Raw genomic sequence first — 20,610 nt, 5'->3', positions numbered from 1 at the left:
GGGAGCGTTTTTCGTCGCGTCGCGTCGCTCGCTTGCAGTGTAGGAGGGGTACTGACATTACACTGTGAAGGAAGGGTGTGAGGAAAAGGCAATGACCGGAAAGAATCTTCCAGTGGAAGGCAAACACAAGGCGCGCGCACACACACACACACACACACACACAGAGAATAGCCTATATTCGGAACGCTAGAGGCAGTCGCGTAACACAAGACGCATTCAGAGCACCGGTTGCGTTATATAACGAGGATGCTCCGCAAACTTTTATTTTATTTTTTTATAGTCTCACAGTTAAATGATTCGCCTTGCACCAAATGCGTCAATAGAACGAGGTCAGCAGAATGAAGTAATTAGGAATAGGCCAACATATTAAGTCACGCGCATTGCGTATACATTTTATGATGCGTCAGAGCAGAAATTATGCTTATAGGCTATACTGAGGATTGATCTTTCAATAATAAAATGTACAAAATAATACTCCCACTATTATAGCCTACTTAAAATAAAAATAATAATAATACAAATGAGTATGTTACATTTGCAAATGCTTTAAAATGTAAAAAAAAAAAAAAAAAATAAGCAGGACATTTTCTAGATTTAGGCATCATCCTCATCCGAAAAACACACATAGCCGAACATTTGCAGATAATTTAACAGTATAAATACATAGCAAACAACAAACTTAACAATAATGGTGAATTGCGACATTCTGCGATCGTGAGCTAAAACGCATTCGAAGCCTACCAGAGGTTTGACTTTACAAAATCATAAGCGAAATTAACACAAAACGATGTAGGAAGAACAAATTAAAAAATGCAGAAGAAGTTGCGCCCCTATCAGTACTTACTGGTTGTGTTAACCACCCCCGCTGTTGCCTAAAACGACCCAACAATATTTAAACCATAGACTATTCACAACCATTTGATTCCGTGTTTGAGTAAAATGTAAAACTGAGCGGCTATCCGAGCAGCACACAGTGGGTGCGATCCTCTGACAGATCTCCCGTAGCTTGAGATGGGGAGGGGGCGGGGCGGCGAATAGGAGTAGAAAGTGATTGGTTCGCTCTACTGTCAATCAGACATTTCCACCAATGAGCCCAATGAGCTGTTAAAAGAGGCGGATTCACAGAGGTGCCTTCCCCCGAAGGTTGCACCGCCTCTTTTCTGTGTGTGTGCGTATTTTTTTCTTTCTATTTTTTTTTTTTTTGTAACCAAAGCTTGGATGTGTAGGACGTCACATGTTGTTTTTCCTCTTCACTCCAGTCACTTAGAGATATGTGTTATTTACTGTTAAACCGCTCCACGCAGCGAACGCGCACTCCGAGCCGGGTCCACGAGAGAGTCTGACAGCATTATAACTGACTGACAGCACAAGTTTAGGAAAAGTGAGAGTTCTTCTTCACAGCTTATATGAGAATGGCGAGTCCGCCGCCGACGGGAGGACAGCTGATTTCAAATATGACCGTAAAGAACAACAACCTCGTTAAGAAATGCGGCTATCTGAGGAAGCAGAAGCACGGACACAAGCGGTTTTTTGTGCTGAGGGAGCCGAGTGAGGGCTCCCGTGCCCGGTTGGAGTATTACGAGAGCGAGAAGAAATGGAAAAACAAGTCGACTGCTAAACGAGTTATACCTTTGGACTCGTGCCTGAACATCAACAAGAGAGCCGATGCCAAACACAAACACCTGATCGCCCTTTACACCAAGGACGAGTATTTTGCTGTGGCCGCCGAAAACGAGCAGGAACAGGAGGACTGGTACACGGTCTTAACGGATTTAATGAACGAGGGGAAAGTGAGCGACGGCTCCGCGAATAATTCGGCGTCATCCCTCGTCGGTTTTGATGAGGCGAGCTACGGCGTGATAACGCCCGTCTCCGCCACTTACAAGGAGGTTTGGCAGGTCAATCTGAAATCTAAAGGACTCGGACAGAGCAGAAACTTAACGGGCGTTTACAGGCTGTGTTTATCCAGCCGAACTATCAGCTTCGTCAAACTCAACACGGAGGCGGCGTCGGTGATTTTACAGCTGATGAATATCCGCCGATGCGGACACTCGGACAGCTTCTTCTTCATCGAGGTGGGCCGGTCCGCTTCCATCGGACCCGGCGAGTTGTGGATGCAGGCGGATGACTCGGTGGTGGCGCAAAACATTCACGAGACTATTTTGGAGGCGATGAAAGCCATGAAAGAGATGTCAGAGTTCCGCCCGCGCAGCAAAAGCCAGTCCTCAGGTAGCAACCCCATCTCTGTGCCCACCAGGCGGCACTTTAACAACCTCCCGCCGAGTCAAACCGGGCTGCAGCGGCGCTCGCGCACCGACAGCATGGCAGCGACCTCTCCCGTGACGAAACTGACGTCTTGTAGGATTCGCACGGCAAGCGAGGGCGACGGCAGCCCCATCAGCCCAGGTGTGAACAGGACGCACCTGAGCCGCTCCAACACAGTGACAGCTCGCCCATGCAGAACATTTGAGGCGTCATCCCTGCAGCATAGTAAATCCATGTGCATGCCTGTGTCTCACTCCCCTACCTCCACTGCCAGCCCTGTCAGCATGTCCTGCAGCAATAACATAGAAGGCGGCCCTCGCCCCTCCAGCTGCACCACTTCCATTTCGGGCTCCCCCAGCGATGCCGGCTTCATCTCCTGCGATGAGTGCGGCTCCAGCCCAGGTGATATGCGGCATCTTTTAGCAACGAACCGAAGCAACACACCCGAGTCACTCGCTGACACACCGCCCAGCGACCTGTACGGATACATGATCATGGAGAGGCCCAATAGCTGTGGACGGAGAAGCATCCGGGCAGCAGTTGAGGAAAGCAGAGGAGATCTGGAGAATGTCTACAGGAAGAGAACGCACTCCCTCACCATGCCTTACCAGAAGAGGGTGCCATCACAAGTGTCCTCAGCTTCCCTGGACGAGTACACGCTCATGAGAGCCACTTACACAACTGGAGGCCATTCGGGGCGCAGCTCTCACACCGCATCCCCAAAAGTCACATACCCCAAGGATTACGGGGACATCGAAATAGGATCGCTACTGAAAAGTTCCAGCAGTAATCTGGGCGACGATGGCTACATGCCAATGACGCCAGGTGTGGCCCCTCAAGGGGGGAAGGCTGACAACTACATGCCTATGAGCCCAATGTGCGTTTCTGCTCCGAAGCAGATAATCAACCCCAGGACGCACCCCCTCACTATAGCTAATGGTTACAGAACCAATTCCCCCAGCAGCTGTTCTCTGGATGACAGTGGCTATATGAGGATGCTGTGCAGCTCTAAGTTCTCCATTGACAGCTCGGATGGGAAACTGATGAATGGCGAGTACCTCAACATGTCACCTGCAGATTCGGTCACGCCACCAGACTACTACCTGAGCCCTGTGGGTGTGGAGCTGTCTCCCTGTCTCCGACAGCTTCACTCGTTTAACTCTTTGCCCCGCTGTCATAAGCCGCAGCAGATGCTAAAGGATGCGGACAGTGATCAGTATGTTGTCATGAATCCTCAAAGTCACAGGATAATAGAGGAGTCCGTAAACACAGCATCCCCATCTACTCTAAGACAAAGCCGCACAGACAGCCTCATCCTCCGGAACAGGATCAGCCGGCCAACCCGCCTCTCCCTGGACATGTTTCGGATATTACCTAGCATGAATGAGCATCCCCTCCCCTCCGAGCCGAAAAGCCCTGGTGAGTACATAAACATAGACTTTGGATGTGTTGCTGAAAGTTGCACTCCGCCCTCCACTGCTTCCTCCGAGAGCCCAGCCTCATCCCTCGGATCGTCCGCCGATCACAGGACATCCCCCATCTCTGATTACATGAACATTGATGTGAGTTCGCAGTCACCCAAATCTGGAAACGCTGCTCCATCTGATCGTTTGGAGCTCCTTCCAGCGCTCACATCCTGCCCTGCCCACCCTGAGGAAGAGGAGGAAGAAGAGAGGTACCACCTCACTGCACAGGTGGCAACGGTGGGCCCGGTCGACAAAGCTAAAGACGATTACACAGAGATGACGTTCGGCGTGCCCGCTTCCCCTCAGCAGCCTGTCTCGCAGCCCTCAGAAGGTGGGCAGACCATCAGCCCATCCTCCTGCATGCAGAGGCTGACCGTGGAAGAGGCTGTGGGAGTGCCTGCCGTTGAGGCTTTTCTGCTGCGGGGCACCACTCTGGCCTTGGTGGACCCTGACCGGGGGGCCAAGGTGATACGTCCCGACCCCCAGGGACGCAGGCGGCACAGTTCTGAGACATTCTCCTCAACCACCACCGTAACACCAGTTTTTCCATCATTCGCGCATGATGCCAGACGGCATGGTTCGGCCTCTGTGGAGAACGTGTCTGTTTCTGTGAGGAACAGCGAAGGATCGGATGAAGAGTATAACAGTCCCATGTGCAGGGAGACGTCAGCTGGCTTTCAGAATGGACTTAACTACATTGCCTTAAACTTGATGGATGGAGGACTCACCAGCTGTGATTCTCTTGTCCGGTTCAAAGCTGCCAGCTGCTGTAAAGAGGGCATCAATGGAATACATGCCAGTCCGTATGTCAGCCTTGGGTTCAAGGAGACGGCAACAACAGTAAAAGGTAAGCTTTGTGAATTCATAACTGAAGATAACTGGTGATGTGCAAGCTCACTACCTTCATTAGTTAAGGTTTACAGTCATTCCTTTCATATTACTATGCTCTGAATTGTTTGTTCAGAATGATTATTTAGCTTTGTTAATGTGACCCAATATGACATGACATTTTATTTTTGCTAAAATAACAACAGCATATTACTCGTGCACCAGATGAACGTGGCACATGACAGATTTCCCTCTTATGTGAGAGAGCTAATTGAGCAACTTGAGTGTCAGAATGATGGAAAAGCCTCTTTAAAAGCTGTGGCGCAGTTTTTATTCACAAAGACTGATCGCTTCATCCGTGCAGACTGCAGAGTGTTTAAGATGAAAACAGCCCAGTTAAAGGGTTTATTCCTCTGTACTGGAGCTGCTTATTAGTTGAAATGTTCATTTTGTTGACAATAGCGTGATGACTCTGTGGGATGCGGTGAGGTTAAAAGGATGTAAATGTTAAAGAGAAAGAGAGCGAGCTCATATCCGCATTTCAATAATCCAGCAAAAGAGGAATCATTCCCAATATTTGCATCATACCTTGACTCATTCTCTGAATCAGAATTAGTCATTGTGTCATATTTGAGTGAACAGTAGCTCGGATAAAAACAAGTGAGTCAGTTGTTTATCCATTTTCAGGTAGAGGGTTTCAGGGCTGGAATGCAGAACGTGTGCAAAGGTCGTTCGGAGAGGTTAACGTTGGCTTGTTTTTCCGACCTGCCAGGTTTCTTTCAAGGAACAACCCACCTTTTGTTTTTCAGCATGACTTGAAAAACAAAGTTGTTTGTATAGCTCAGAGATAAACATGTGGGCTGATAGACAGATATAGACTCACGTGGACTTGCACATTGAAACAAGTAGCAAGATAGGAGGTGTTGTTCTTGTTGAGTGTGACTTTGTATAAGTGGGATTACATTAAGTATGTATATAAGTGTTAAAAAGAGAACATTTTACTGAGACCATTTCACTGACAAAATGTAAAGGTGAAAGATTGCACTCGAAGGACAGAGAGACTTGTCTGTTGAATGACACTTCACAAAAGTCTCTAGAAGCAGAAACACACACCACACAAGGCAAATAGACGACATCAGAAGCTCAATTATGTTCTCTAGGGTGTGTGTGAGAGTGTTTGTGCTGGCGGAGCAGGTGTTTCTGCAGTTCTCTGTTTACCTCCACAAGTGGACAGAGCAGAAATGCGTAGCTGCAGGCCACGGAAGCTCTAGAACAGTGGGAGGAGACCACAAAGAAAACTCACACAAACATCGACACACACTCGCTAGAGCTCAGCCATCCTGCCCTGTGATTGGCCACCGACAACATTCCACCAAAACAAAAGATGAGCCACAGAGACAGAACAGAGCTCTTATTTGTGTAGAATGACCTGATAGTCTTCCTGATAGGAACTTGCGCCAATACGAGATCCATTTAGCAGAGATGAGAGCACGGATAGGCTGTGCTCTGTTTACTATGCCAGCGTCTGTAATGCCACATTCCACTCCTTCCCTCCTCCCGTCAATTTCCACACTGATTTGAATAGTATGTTTGTGAATGGGAAGCAGACGCATACTTTGACAAACACAACTACATATTTACATAGTGTGCCGGATGTTTGACTTTGGTTTATGACGACGCTTCATTTAGTTTGGACTGATTGGTTTTTGTCACGCTCTGGCGTATTTATTTCAGTGTTTTTCATATCTGCGTCCTCACTGAGTCATTGAAAGTCAAATGTCAAATAGGTCACCTCTGACCTGGCCTTGGATATAGAGGGCTATAGAGAGAAGCATTGAGAGCGCTGTGGGCCTTGACGCTTTTGGCAACCTTTTGTTTCCTTAGATTGGATTCTTTCCGTTTCTTCCTTCATAATAGCGCTAGAGGAGAGAGTAAACATTGCCTTATTAAAAATTTACCATTAGGACATCCCAAGAACTCATCTCAGAGAGCTGAGTGTGTCTGCGAGTGGGCTTCCAGAGAAGCCTCCCCCCTGATAATAGTGTGTGTGAGGGGCTGGGCCAGCAGATGGTGGGGGCCAGGGTCGTGCACCTGCCAATCCAAGCAGTGCACATTGGTTATCAGGCCCATCTGAGCCCTGACAATACACTAATGATTAGCGACCATCTGCTGCCCCACACATCAGCTCAGAGAGAGAGATACAGGAGATACAGATAACCAGAGAAAACATTTGGCACATGTTTGAAATAAAAGTGAAATCTCTCTTTTGTTGCAGACACACAGAGTCCCGCCCCTTTCCGCTTTGATAGACATGATTTCATTGAAAAGTGCAGCAGTGAAAGAGAGATTGTCTATCAACTTTCCTGCTTTTATTTCTAGTGAACAGACTCAGAGGACCGTCCCCCATCACAACACACCTATTCCTTTGAATCCTAGTCCAACATCATTCTATCTTTGTGTCGTTTAATATCTCCTCTCATTAGTTTCATATTTTAGGTATTATTTTAATTTCTTCCTTTCACCGTCGATCCCCAATCATCACTCTGAATCTGCAGCCCAATCCTTTCTCTCTCTTCCTGTCCTCCATCACCTCTTAGTCCTGTTGTTGTTGACTCTGTAAGTACCTGCTATTGTAGCAGATTTTATAGTGTTAAACTCATCCAAGATGTTCTGTTAAATGCTCTCACTGCTCCCTACTTTTAGCAGAACAGATAAGGCGGATTACATGCTGCCACAGATTAGACATTGTTGAGAAGCTTTATTTGGTGACCAAGTAAATGGCATGCACGCACACACATACGTGTGATTTTCACGAAACCTGCCATTTCACCTCGCAATCAATAGAATAGCTTAAAGAAAATAAGGCTTATTAATTTATGTATTTATTTTTGCATTGCTATGACAAATACCTCCTCCCCCAATATGGAAAAAAATAACATGCAATAAATAATAATCACCACTAAAACTATTTATTTATTATGTGAATTTCTCATGTTTTGTGATTTACTCACAAATAATACCTTCATCTTGTACCCCTTCTATTTTTCTTGAGATTGTATGTATCTATAGAAAAGAGAAATGTACTTTCTGTACCTCTGTCCTTGACTTCTTTGATCAAAGGACACTGTACATTCATCACTCTCCACCATTTATGTATATGCGTGTAAAGAATATAACATTTAACATACAATACTTTGTTAACATCCTATACACTTTACATCTGTATGTGTGTGTGTGAGTGGGATGTGGCTGTAAAATATCATTTGAAATCTGCATAGGACGCTCTTTAAGAGCATGTGCCGTGTGTGGGAATAATTGCATGCCATGTGGCCTGATTCTGAATGAATACTCCTTTTCTCCCCTGCTGAGCTAAGTGATCTGAGTGTGTGTGGCAGGAGGAGCAGGATGCTTTACAGTCATCAAATGAATTTAAATGGCTCCTTGGGCATTATCTTTGCTGCTGCTTTTTGGATTTGTTTAAAAGGGAATGGCTGTGAGATGTGCTGAGCTCACACACCCTTATGCACACACTTTCTTATTCATGGCTGGTGATTATTTCCATACGACCGCTGAGCTCTGTTGGCTGAAGTGTTATGAGATTAGACTGTGACATTTACACATGAAGATCATCACACCGCGCATACAGTATAACCTTTTGCCCAGACATCTCTCTGCCTCTCTTCCCATAGCTGATGATGTCCAGACTGTTGCAGGTTGGCACTGAGCTGAGAATCTGTCATAGATGTGCTAACAAATCGTTCCTGAACTCGTACAGTAGTCCACATTTGTAATGTTTTGTAACACAGACACTTTGAATGAGTGAATACCTTAATTTTATTTTGTGTCAGTTGCTACATCAAACTCTCACTAAAAATGAATGACTGCAAATCACTGACAGTGGGAACATCCCTAATGGGAAGATCCTGCTGAGTGAAGATGAACAGAAACATTATTTCTACGGGTTAAAACTGATACCCCCCATCTATGATATATGAGACTGGCGTAAATAAATAAATTAGTAACACTAGCACATGTTTACAGTACAGTCAAGTCACTCAACTACTTTTCTCACAACTGTAAATATGCCTTATGTGTGTGAGAACAGTTGTGTGTTTTATGTTTGTGAGAACGCCAGACTGTTCCCGGCCCGGCTCCAGGGGGCTAAATTTAACCTGTGTGAAATAAATAAAAAATGAGTTGCAGGACAAATGTGTGTGTGGAGCAAGGATAGTTCTTGTGGTATGGGGGCAGCGAGTTCACAGGCTGTTGACTTGAACCAGCGGGGTCCGGATTACAGCTGCTTTAAATACCTGCGCTGATTTCTCACACAGACACGGGAAAGTTTCATTGTCATAAATGCGTTTAGGAAGCAATATGTTACACTCAGATATGTAGATCTGAAGATGTTATAGGTTAACAAATCACTATTGGAGACAAAACAAGAGGGAGAGAGTTGGGGGAGGGAATTTGAGGTCAGAGGGTTCGAGAAGACCTCCTATTTCTGGTTTCCATCTGCTCTTACTGATATTTGAATTTGAGCATATTTACATTTAGCTTTTATTTTTGTTGAATAGATTTGTATTTACTCATTCAACTGTATGAAGCAGCATGTCCTGCAGATTATTATTATTATTATTATTATTAAATTGTAGCTATATAATGTTCGGATTTTGATACTTAATTTGAGTAATCTTAAGTATACAAAGTGTCTTTGCTTAACATAAATCCATACTTGCGTCAGTCACATCAGTTCGTTCAGTTAAGTAATATTTTGAGCCATTAAAAGAACCAGCTCAAATGAGTCATTTGTTCATCAGTTTGACTCAGTATTGTTATTGTTAACAAAACTATTAAAATTGTTTTCATAAACTGAAATAAATGTAAAATAAAATACAATTATTAGGAGAAAAAACGTGAAGGAAATGTAGAAATGTTGCATTGTCAACTAATTTCTTTCCCCTCGTTCATTGATGCTGTTTTTTTTTTCTGCCTTTCCGGACCAGAATGTGACATCCATGGAATTGCCAAGCTTCCTCTTGCTTAATTAGCTGTGTGAAATTCAAGCTGCCTCTCTGACCTCCACACACACACACACACACACATGACTCTAGCCCTGTGGCATCAGTGTGAATGTGATAATCAGCGAGAGAGGGAAAGAGATCTCTTGTCTATTTTGAGTCTATTTATACATATGACGAAAGCAGACCACCCGACATAGTACTCTGAGAGTATGGATACGAGCAGCCAATCTCAAATTCACATCAAGGTTTCCACTGCGCTGTCATGTAAGAGGTTACACTGATGTTTCTGTAGTCAATATAGCGTCTTTGTTTTAGAGGTGGCGTCTCTGAAGGACTCAGTGGTGACAGTAAAGTTGGTTAAGTCATATGATGTTAACTCCTTTATGGGCGACTAGAAGCTGGACACACATTATAGCATCCATTAAGCCAAACTTTTTACAAACTCAGCTAATAGTGTAAATAGTGGTGAATCTTCTGACTTTATAACATAATATAACATGATAAATTAATAAATAAATAAATAAATAACAGGACCCAAACTATGCAGGGGTGCATTTCTCCAGGGTACCTTTTTGTGCACATGCGGACTCTTCAAACACTGCGCTTATTATTAAAATGCATTTATATTTAGAGAGAATGGAATATATAGATTGTACACCATGTTAGCTTGCTTATTGTGCCCAAGAGCATCATTTATTTAAGCCCATATGTCTTACTAACAAGAAACTATGCTTCTAACCACATGTTGAAAGCTGTAGTTCCAACCACATATATTTGCGACGCTATTTGCGAATGCTCGTTTGAACTATGGTTTTGAGAAACACCGAATCGTAGAACTATTTTGGTAACGACCGAACTTGCGACCATAGTTGGCAAACGATGCTTTTGGGAAACGCACCCCAGTTTAGTTAATGAAGATAATAATCAACTGATCAGATTTTGATTCACTAAAAATAATCAGTTCATAAGAATCATTTGTTTATGAATTGGATTACTTAATAGGACAACAGAGTCTTTTCAGAGTAGAAGTTAAAACTTGGGATGATGCATTCAGTGCATTGGCCAATCAGAAGACAGGGCTTGAACCAACAGCTTACACTTTTTTTTTTATTGTTTTTCCAAATGTTGTTTGCCATTGTTACTGTTGTAGGTATAGTTTTCGTCATTGGCGTTTGGTATTTTTTTTTTTTTTTTTTTTTTACCATCAGGGTGAGGCAGTGGGGTAAACATTTTCTGCTGTTTTTCACACAGTCTGTAAAGTTGAAAGGACAACAGGAAAGCACCTACTCTTCCTCTCTCTTCACTAGTTGGCCATGAGCAAACAGTTCTGTCAGCACTTAACTGGAAGAGTAATACCTCGTAATACAACACAGAGGGAGGTATCAAAGAGCAGGGAAAGATGAGGCTCTTTACGACCGTGAAAACGCTTGACCTCTCGCTGGCCCCTCCTCCCTGACTTTAGCCAGCTCTTCATGAGAGAATGCAACCCTACTGACGTTCATGGGAATTACTTCCATCCCTGTTGGAGTGGATGTTGTGATATCGGGCTCATATGCGGAAGTGTTCGGAATGTGTGCGGGCAGTCCAGATAATGGGAGCGATTATGGCGTGCCGTATAGCCGATGGCAGTGAATCAAGGGTTTGTTAAGTGTGTGTGAGAGTGAGTCTCGCTCTATGAAAACACCTCTTGTTCTTGGCGGATGAAAGGCAGGAGGAGGAGATCGGAGGGGGGCGGCGCTAGAGCACGGCCAGGCAGGACAGGCCCATGAGGGGTTTGTATTTGCAGAGACTTCCGCCCAGTGTGAGGCCTACATGCAAATGAAACCTCACAAACAAGTACAATGGGTGAGAGGTCAGGATAGCAATCTAGTCTTGTAAACAGAACCCAGACAGCAGCAAGAGAGAGAAGCAAACTGTCAAATGACACTCGTATTTACATACACTTCAAACATAAAGGTGATGCAAGTCATTTTTTTCTCTCTCTTATGAGACCATTCACACAGGATGGATTCTTGCATTGGCAAGAATTGTATGAATTTTAATTATTTTATGATTGTGGTAATGTGCACACACAAACTATTGTTTCTTATCTCAGTATATGTCTAATGTACAGTTAACCATGAGAATCGTAGATGTTTAAAACTATGGATATAGATATTGTGGCCACAAATTAAGAATTCATTGCCACAAATTTTTATTTCATGGCCACATTTTATAAATCTGTTCCCTCGTTTAAGTTAAATAGTGGCCATGTTGTAGTAATTTGCTTGTTGTTTTAATTTAGTGAAATAATGGCCATGATTTAACTAAACATAATGAAAACAAGGCCACAAATTAAGAATTGTCCCCTGTATGTCCTTTGAGGGACGCCGTACTGATGGCTAACAGTAATATCAAATTGTGTAAATGTTAAAATATTGTGAAATTTAAAACTTTGGTAATCTAAAGTTTCAAATTTTCTGCGGACCCCCAAAGATCTTCTTTTAGCCCCCTGGGGGTCCCAATATCCTAGTTTGAACACCCCCAGCCCTATTCCAGCTTAACATGCCAGAAACAATCAGGGGTGCGTTTCCCAAAAGCAACTATGGTCACAGATTCCATCGTTACCAATAGAGTTCAATGGAACTAACAACCATAGTTAGCTAACGATGGATTTGGGAGAGATTTGTTCCCTCAAAAAGTGTAAGCAGATGTGACACTTGCTTCCCAACACAGAAATGTTGGAATTGCATCTTTATAACAAAAAATTTTAAATTTAAATATTTCAATATTAAATTACATTTTACATGGATATTTGCTGAATATTTAAGGCTGTGTGGCATGGTAGTGGATGTGTTGTATTTTTGTGCTCTTTCCGTCAGCTGCATAGTGCTAAATGTCAGCGAGTGTTTCCCTCGTCTGTCTCTGAGCACCTGCCACTTCTGTTGCTCGTAGCGAAAGAGCGCACATTCCTTACTTGGTAAAGGAGAGAATGAGAGAGGGGGAGCATGTAACCTTTTATCCCCCCACAAGTCTGCTTCATTCCTCATGTATAAATCACATACGTGGAAAAACACACACCACTCTGTGAAAAGGGAAGATTTTCCAGACAAAGCACAGAGGAATATGATAGTATTTCAGAAAAATGCAGAAACATTAGTGAATGCCCATAAAAGGCTGTTGTGTTATGTGACAGCAGCATGACCGTGTTGATCTCAAGGAACATTGTGTTTTATTGGTTCGTGTGCTTTCTCTGTCTGGATATTTATAGACATTGCATTAATGTGCTTCTCTCTCTCTCTCTCTCTCTTATTTCTTTGCAGACTAAACAGAGCCAGTCTCCTCATTAAAGCTCCTTCATCTCCCATCCATCGAGAGGAGGAAAGGAGGCGCTCCAGTGGACAGATGGACCACGTTGATGCTGCTGCTGCTTCTTCAGCTCTTTACTGATCCTTGACCTCCCGAATCCATTCAAATGGCCGTCGTCACAGCAACACGGACACTTGACCCCAGCGCAAGGCATGACGATGACTCAAAGACACAGAGGCGGGACTTCCTGTCCATCTGTTACTCACTACAATTCCTTCCCTCAGTTTTTGTGTTATGGTCCTTTTTCACTGGTTTTGTTAAGAGCTCTGGACTTCGAGTGGCCAGTTTCCCTCAACACCCCCCCCCAAAAAAAACCCTGTGAACCAAACACGAGGAGAGTCATCAGACCTGCACACGCACGCATACACCTGTCGCACAAGTCGCTTATTTATTCACTCACGTGGCGGCGGCATGCGTGCGTGCGTGTTTTCGCAACACTGCACAGAGGTGGCATTTCAGAAATTTACTCAACAATTGGAAATTGGAAAAAGCAGTCACTTGAAAACCCTACCTCAGAACGAGCCAGGTTATGACTTACAAAAAGAATATATATTGAGAAATTAATTTATTTTTACAAGTGAATGTTTTCTTAAAAAACAAAACAAAACAAAAAAACACCAATCCAAAGCCTTACTGACTGTACTGTCAAACAGTGTTTTCTGGAGGACCTGCATACACTCACGAGAGTATCAAAGATTACTGTTTGCCATGGTAACTGAATGTCTTGTACTGCAGCGGAGGAAGGTCTTGCGCTGCAATCAAAGATTTATTAATGTTATTTTGCATTCTACACAGATATTTAAAGGATTTTAATATAATACTATTTATCGGAGCTGGTTAAGGACCGGATGGGTGGCCGCCTGCCCGCCACCCCGCACATATGCAAAGCAGGCTTCCAGAGTAGAGGAGTTATCAGTTTTGGAACGAAGCCACACGTGATTAACACACAACCCTTAAAGTACGCTAGATGAATGATGTCGTGCGCCTCAGGTCAGAGAGAGGAGCACCTCACCTCAAGCCTAGGCACGCTAGCACACTTTAACTCACTGTCTTTAACAACCCAGAAGCCTCTGCTGACTTGCCCTCTCTCACTGCTCTGAACACACAGGCTTCCCTTGGCCTTACACCCGCACTCGTCGGCTCAAGAGAGAGTGATAGATTCAGGGACGTCTCAGAAGGCCTGACACCATTAATGCTGCTCCCTACCGTCAGACAGGGATAGACTCGTCAGAACCAATGCTTTGTCTTGCACTTACAAACTCCTTAGATTGTAACACAAGACACTTTTGAATGTAGAGTATTCCTCCGCAGGAGACCAAACGCACTGCCTAAACATCCACCAACAGAGGCAGAGTCGTACGCAAGCAAGCGAAACAAAGTACAACACACACACACACACACACAACTTGACTTAAGTATATGAAAACGTTTGCCTAGAAAGCTGTACATAGTGCATAAAAGATTGCAACTGACGTTTTTAAGTTAAAGATGATAACTTATGTCTTTTTGTATATATATATATATACTGTATATGAATGAATTTCCCCCAAACAACTAAAGCACTAATGAAGGTACTTGCCAAAGGCTGAACTTTAGCCTGGCGCATTTCTTTTCTAATTCTTCAGTACGTTTGTAAAAGTATGTACACTGTATGATAAATGCCACTTCGAGGATATTTGATAATGCTATGATATAAAAATATATAAAATTCAGTGAATAATACTTGATATTACAAAAAAGGTACAAATTCACAAACGGCATATGCAATATTTACATTTTTTTAAAGATTAGTTTACAGAAAGGAACCAAATGTATAAATACTGTTAATATATTTAAAACCTTAAGAAAGTTTTTTGCTGTACACCTTTTTTCTGCCAATTTTTAAATGGAAAAGTGTTTTTTTTTCTTGTTCTGTTTTGCTGTTGAATCCTAACAGTAATTTCAGCAGTGTTCTTATGCGAATGCTGTTTCTCAGTATGGAAAGCTTGAATATTTCAATGCCTGAGCGAGTATTTTTATTTTTTTTCCTGTGTCTTCCATTGTATATACTTCATATTCTTTGCATTGTGATGCTATTTAGAAATGATAATTTAAATTTAGTGTAATTAGCATTGCTTTAGGACTGTATTGATTCTGAATAGCCACATGCAATAAAAAGTAACATTATTTAAGAAGCCCAGCCTCTCTGCTCACGTCTGTCTCATAGTTTACAAATGACACGACTTGTGTGACTTCCTGAGAACAACCTGGCTCCTCCATACAGAAGATCAGTCTTCATCTGAACAACGTCCCAGACACGTCACACGCAAACACTCAGAATACATTCAACCTAAGTGATGTAACTTTCAAGGAGTCTGTGCGGTTAATTTAACACAGACTAAACAAATAGTTCATGAAGACACTCACAATGGCTGCAGTCTGATCTACTGTCTGACCCAGAATACATAACTGACTAAATGGATTATGAATTTTCATGCCCAAAGCCATATGATGAAGGATTATTAATTCTCAAGCCCCTGCTAATTAAAATGGTAATTAAGTCTTGGGGTGAGATGGAATTCTACAGCCTGGTCAGTGCCAACAGTGTGGGGGTTTGGGACGAAGGATCAAAATAAACAGGTCTGGGATCCTTCCCTCTGGCCTTCCTCAGCAGATGCAAGGGTTCCTGGCATCCTGCTGAGCTGAGACCGGCCGGCTTTCTGTGTCAAGCCTCCCTGAAATGTTCGGTCAGCATGACCTGACCGATTAGACAGATTTATGCATAATCAAGACAGCTTTGAGCAGTACTTTGACTCATGTCTCATTTAAAGCCGTGAATGCTGGCAGTTTCCCACAAATGTATGCCTCAGAACGCCAGAATCAGTAAACGCATTGACTTCTGGGAACAACTGGGCAAGTCAGACTTGCTTTTTCTGAGATACTGTTCGTGTAAATGATTGAGACCAGGAAAGACCCAGTAGGTGTGGATGAGAGCAGGGAAAAAGTCTCTTAGAGTAACAGCTTTCCTCAATTTGCTGACAATCCCATCATCCATCACAGCCTTCATCAGCTACAAACAGCTCGTTTGGCCCAATTAAGCAAGCTAATTGATCTTATTAAATCATATAAGGTAATGGATGATTAAAATCATCTTGTAGATGGGAGAATGGCTACTCAGGCTTGATGATGGAGAACCGACAGTGTTTACTATAAATATGGCAACTGACAAGTGTCAGCTATTTTTTATTTTTTTATTAATATACAAAACCTTTTTAATGCCTGGTTTAAGATTTACAAATGGACACACCACACATAACAGAGTGATACACTGTAGTCTTGTGGTTATAGATTATTTTCATTGTTCTCTTAAAGGGATAGTTCACCCAAAAATGAAAATTCTGTCATTACTCACCCTGTCATTTCAAACCTAAGACCATTCATCTTCAGAACGCAAATGAAGACATTTTTGATGAAATTCAAGAGCTTTCTGGCCCTACGTAGACAGCCACCCAACTGACACGTTCAAGGTCAGGGCAAGGAAAGGTATAAGGGCATCCTTAAAGTAGTCCATGTGACTTCAGTGGTTCAACTGTAATTTTATGAAGGTACAAAAATACTGACTTTATTCAACAATTGGTGTCAGTAGTTATGTGTGTATACATATGTATGTGTGTGTGTGTGTGTGTATAAAGATAAATTCACAATATATAATTGTATTGGGACAATTAAAACAGTTAAACTATGATTGCTTTAATATTTACTTTTCATTATTATATGGTCATTATAAAAATATACTGTGTTTATAGCGTGTGTTTAAAGTTTTATTGAGATCTACCATTTAATTAATTAATTAATGGATGGAAGGAAGGAAGGAAATCTCTCCTAAAATGATCACACTTTTTCTTTTCCCTGGAAGAGAAAAGCCCCTTGAATGCAAACCCATTTAAAGCAGGGCTCTTGATTGTCCTGGGGTCAAATCTATAAAACCCATTAGAGTAACAGTGCTGCTCTAGAGTCATTTTTGGGTGCATATTATATCCCTACGCAGGTTATATTGAAACTGGTTATAAAAAGGTTATATTGTGCTGATACTGCTGTATCGTGCTGTTCTACTTTAGTGCGTAATGAGCTTTAATAATGAGAGAGAGAGAGTACAAGCCATCTGAGGGTTAAACTAATCATGTTAAGTGTATGAGACATGCTAAAGGTGCAACATATTAAATGCACGTTATTCGACGTGGTCCTAAAATGACCATATACCATATTTACAGCACTGTACCTTAGAGGGACTTGAGGAGCTGGAAGAATGGTGCAGAAGAAATCAAGGTTTCTGAGCACTTGTGCTCAAATATAACGGAGTATAAATGCATTTTTCGGTGTGCATTTGTGTGGAGTAGCTGTGCGCTGCTGTTTCATTTACACACTGTAAAAACAGGTCAAATAATTGTTTGATTTCACAGCCTGAACATTTAGTTAGAAGAGCTCTGGTCTGTTCCAGCTTATGTCGATATTATTTCATACAGAAATCGAAGGTTTAGTGTAAAGCTATTGAGTGAAATGCTCTCAAGTCACTTTTAAAACTTCTGAGAAGTTAACCTGTCGAAACCAGCTTTTAAGGTCAAAATTTCAATTACTGCTATTTTTATCAGAAAAGTCATGACATGAAACATTTGGCAGTGGAAGGGTAGGAGAGAACTTGTAGGTTCCTTCAACATGCACAGAAGGTTCCAATTTGTGTAATAAATGAGTAATACATGTTCATTATTAATATACATCCTCTTTTTTTTTCATGACTGAAAAGTAATTTAATCAATTAATTGCAGGGATTGTAATAAATGAATGGAGACTGAATGGGGTTGAATGTCAATAATTATTTAAATTTCTCATGCCTGGAAAAAAATGTATGGTCACCCTATTTATTATATAATTTCATGAGTTAATGATTAACAGAACTGATTGTTTAGGCTCCCCCTTTACCTACGTTTGGAACTTCATTTCAAATTTCAGTGTTTCTCAGCTGATTCATGTTGGATTTTCAGCATTGCGTAAGCACTGGAATATATGTATATATATATATATATATATATATATATATATATATATATATATATATCTATCATTTTTTTGCTCGGCGGAGGGATTAGTCCTCTCCCACCCTTCCTCTCTCGCTCTGTCTCTCCCTTGCTTTCTGCTTCTACCCAGGCCAGATTTGACCTGCAGAAACTCGCCAGATGCTGATAGGTCAAACAGAGTAATAGGGTTGCTTTATACAAACATGCAATGAACAAAGACAGCATGAGGCATACAAAGAACTCATGAGACTGAAAACAGAAAAACACAAACACCTGAGCACACCTGGGATGATTCACTATCATCTTGGCCAGTATTCAGGGGGTGAGCTCATGGTCCCCCTCCCCCCTCTCTTTTTCCTCTTTTGCCTTTGTTGTTTTTCCCAGAACTCAAAGTAGCAGCAGCAGCAGAGAGAGGAGGGGTGGGGAGGGGTGGGGTTTAGATTTGACCTGCCCACAGCTCACCTGCTTCTCCATATAAACAACATGACTTCATGTGCTTGTGTGTGTGACAATGTGCACAGTTGAAAAGGGTAAAACAGGGCACATAGTGTAGAGTGGAGGAGTAAGATGTGCTATTTAAACTGTCCAAGAAGAATTTAGCATCTATATCATAGAAATATGACTTTTCTCCAAAAAGTAGCAGTGACACAGAAAATTGTATTTTATTTAGCATAATTTGCTGTTTCATAAGCTAGCCTGGGAGAGAGAAAAAAAACAATATTCAGAATATTTAAGCTAGCGAATTTTTTTTTTTTTTTTTTTTTTTTTATGATTTTATAATAGTGCTTGTATTGTATGTTCTAACAGTATTTCCTGCATTTGAGGGCACATCTTACCCCAAAGTTATCAAAATACCTCATTTAATAATTAATGGCAAAAGGTTATTATTTATTTATTTATTCATTTATTGTGACTTCCATTTCCATTATTACTTTATTATTATTATTATTATTAATGTTCAGCATATTAGAATGATTTCCGAAGGATCATGTGATACTGAAGACTGGAGTAATTATGCTGAAAATTCAGCTTTGACATTACATTAATAAATTAAATTTTAAAATATATCAAAATAGGAAATTTCGCACTATTACTTTTGTTTCACTGTATTTTTGCTCAAATAAATGCAGCCCTGTGAACATCAGAGGCTTGATTCAAAAACATGAAGAAATCTTTGCCAACCCCAAACCTTTGAACGGTTGTGTGCATGGTTGTATACATCCTTTCACAAATGAAATAGAGCTGGATACATTTTCTATGACATGAAACTCATTTAGTTTTTGCTTTCACATTAAAAAAAAAAACAAAACAAAACAAAAAAACAATTGTTGGCAGCTGTATATGACTGGCCCTTTCCAAATATATGGTTATGTTATAAATATTATGCACAGTTTGCTAGATTAGGGGTGACACAGCTCTGATCTTACCCCACTCTCTCCTAAACATAAAGCCAGCCAGCTGCAGAAAACAACCACAAAAACAAACATGGAATAATTGGTGTAAAATGGTTGAGGCCAAAAAAAATGACTAGACATCTGAAATCAATCAGGCTGATAAGGGAGTGTCAGTGAGTCACAAATTCAGATGAAATTCTGTGTCAGCTAACAGCCTCATGTGTTTCTCATGCGTTCCCTGGCTCATCAGTGTCTCACAAACATGTTGACTCTCTGGGACCTTACAGGAAACTCTTTGAGAAAATATGTGGGAATTAACCAATTCTCACTCACTAACTCGCTCTCGCTTTCTTTCTCCTTGCTCAGACAAGTCATGGAATGTGGCCTCGCTCTTCTTCTGTGGCTGCCTCCTTCTTTCCTGCTTGTTTATGCCTGGCCGCAGCCTGTGGCTCTTTCCCAGGCCAGGCTGGGATAAGTAAGAATGTTTGCTGTTTCCGGGGGGCTACGTCCAGACTCCGATCTCTCTCACAACCCCCAAACCAGCACGCAAACAGCAACGGATGACCCACAACCACATACACCCATTCACATAAGCCATTATCACATCAAGCTGAACCACTAACCCATCCTAAAGTGCAGATTTATCTTTTCACTTTTTTCCTGACATGTTCTTCATTCAAACAGCTCCTTGGAATTGTAGTCACACTAAAGTGATAAACAGGTTCATACAGAGTCTGCGCCTACACAGTTCCCCAGAAAGCACTGGGATACCTCACTGCAAAAAAATGACTTCCAGGGAAAAAAAAAAAAAACTAAATTAAGTGCATTTTGCTTAAAACAAGTAAAATTATTTGTAAAGTAAAACTGGAACATGAGCCCTAACAAATATTTACTATGTTTTATCATTTTATTTTCTCCTTAGCAGACCATACTGTATATATAAGGGGAACATTTTTGACTACCATTTTAAAATCCGTTTTCACAGATTTTATTTTACAGTCAGTGCAGAAAATTTGAAAAAAAAAATCCAAAGATTCCACTGTTAGTCATGAGTCAGTAAATGCAGTCTGATACCTTTTTAATCAACAACACACTCCCAAGTTCTTGAAGCATTATTTGTAATTTGTCTCTTTGCATGTGATTAATGTTGTTGTGATCGCAGTGATAATGTCCTGATGAAACCAAGGAAATTGTCTTGTTTACTACATTCTTAAGGTAGTTGTGCAACTTTCATCGA

General features: G+C 41.7%; 1 protein-coding gene across 1 annotated transcript; it reads left to right on the top strand.

The window, feature by feature from the left end:
• The first annotated feature begins 1,209 nt into the window (after positions 1-1,209).
• Positions 1,210-15,097, top strand: LOC306877342 (insulin receptor substrate 2-like). The gene is made up of 2 exons (XM_079429064.1): positions 1,210-4,578; positions 12,883-15,097. The coding sequence occupies exons 1-2, from the start codon at positions 1,407-1,409 to the stop codon at positions 12,885-12,887; spliced, it is 3,177 nt and encodes a 1,058-aa protein (XP_079285190.1). The 5' UTR covers positions 1,210-1,406; the 3' UTR covers positions 12,888-15,097.
• The last annotated feature ends 5,513 nt before the right edge of the window (positions 15,098-20,610 follow it).

Source organism: Barbus barbus, assembly GCF_936440315.1.
Source record: "Barbus barbus genome assembly, chromosome: 11".
Lineage (NCBI taxonomy): Eukaryota > Metazoa > Chordata > Actinopteri > Cypriniformes > Cyprinidae > Barbus > Barbus barbus.
The sequence above is the reverse complement of the archived record's forward strand: the minus strand, read 5'-3'. Positions and strand labels throughout refer to the sequence as shown.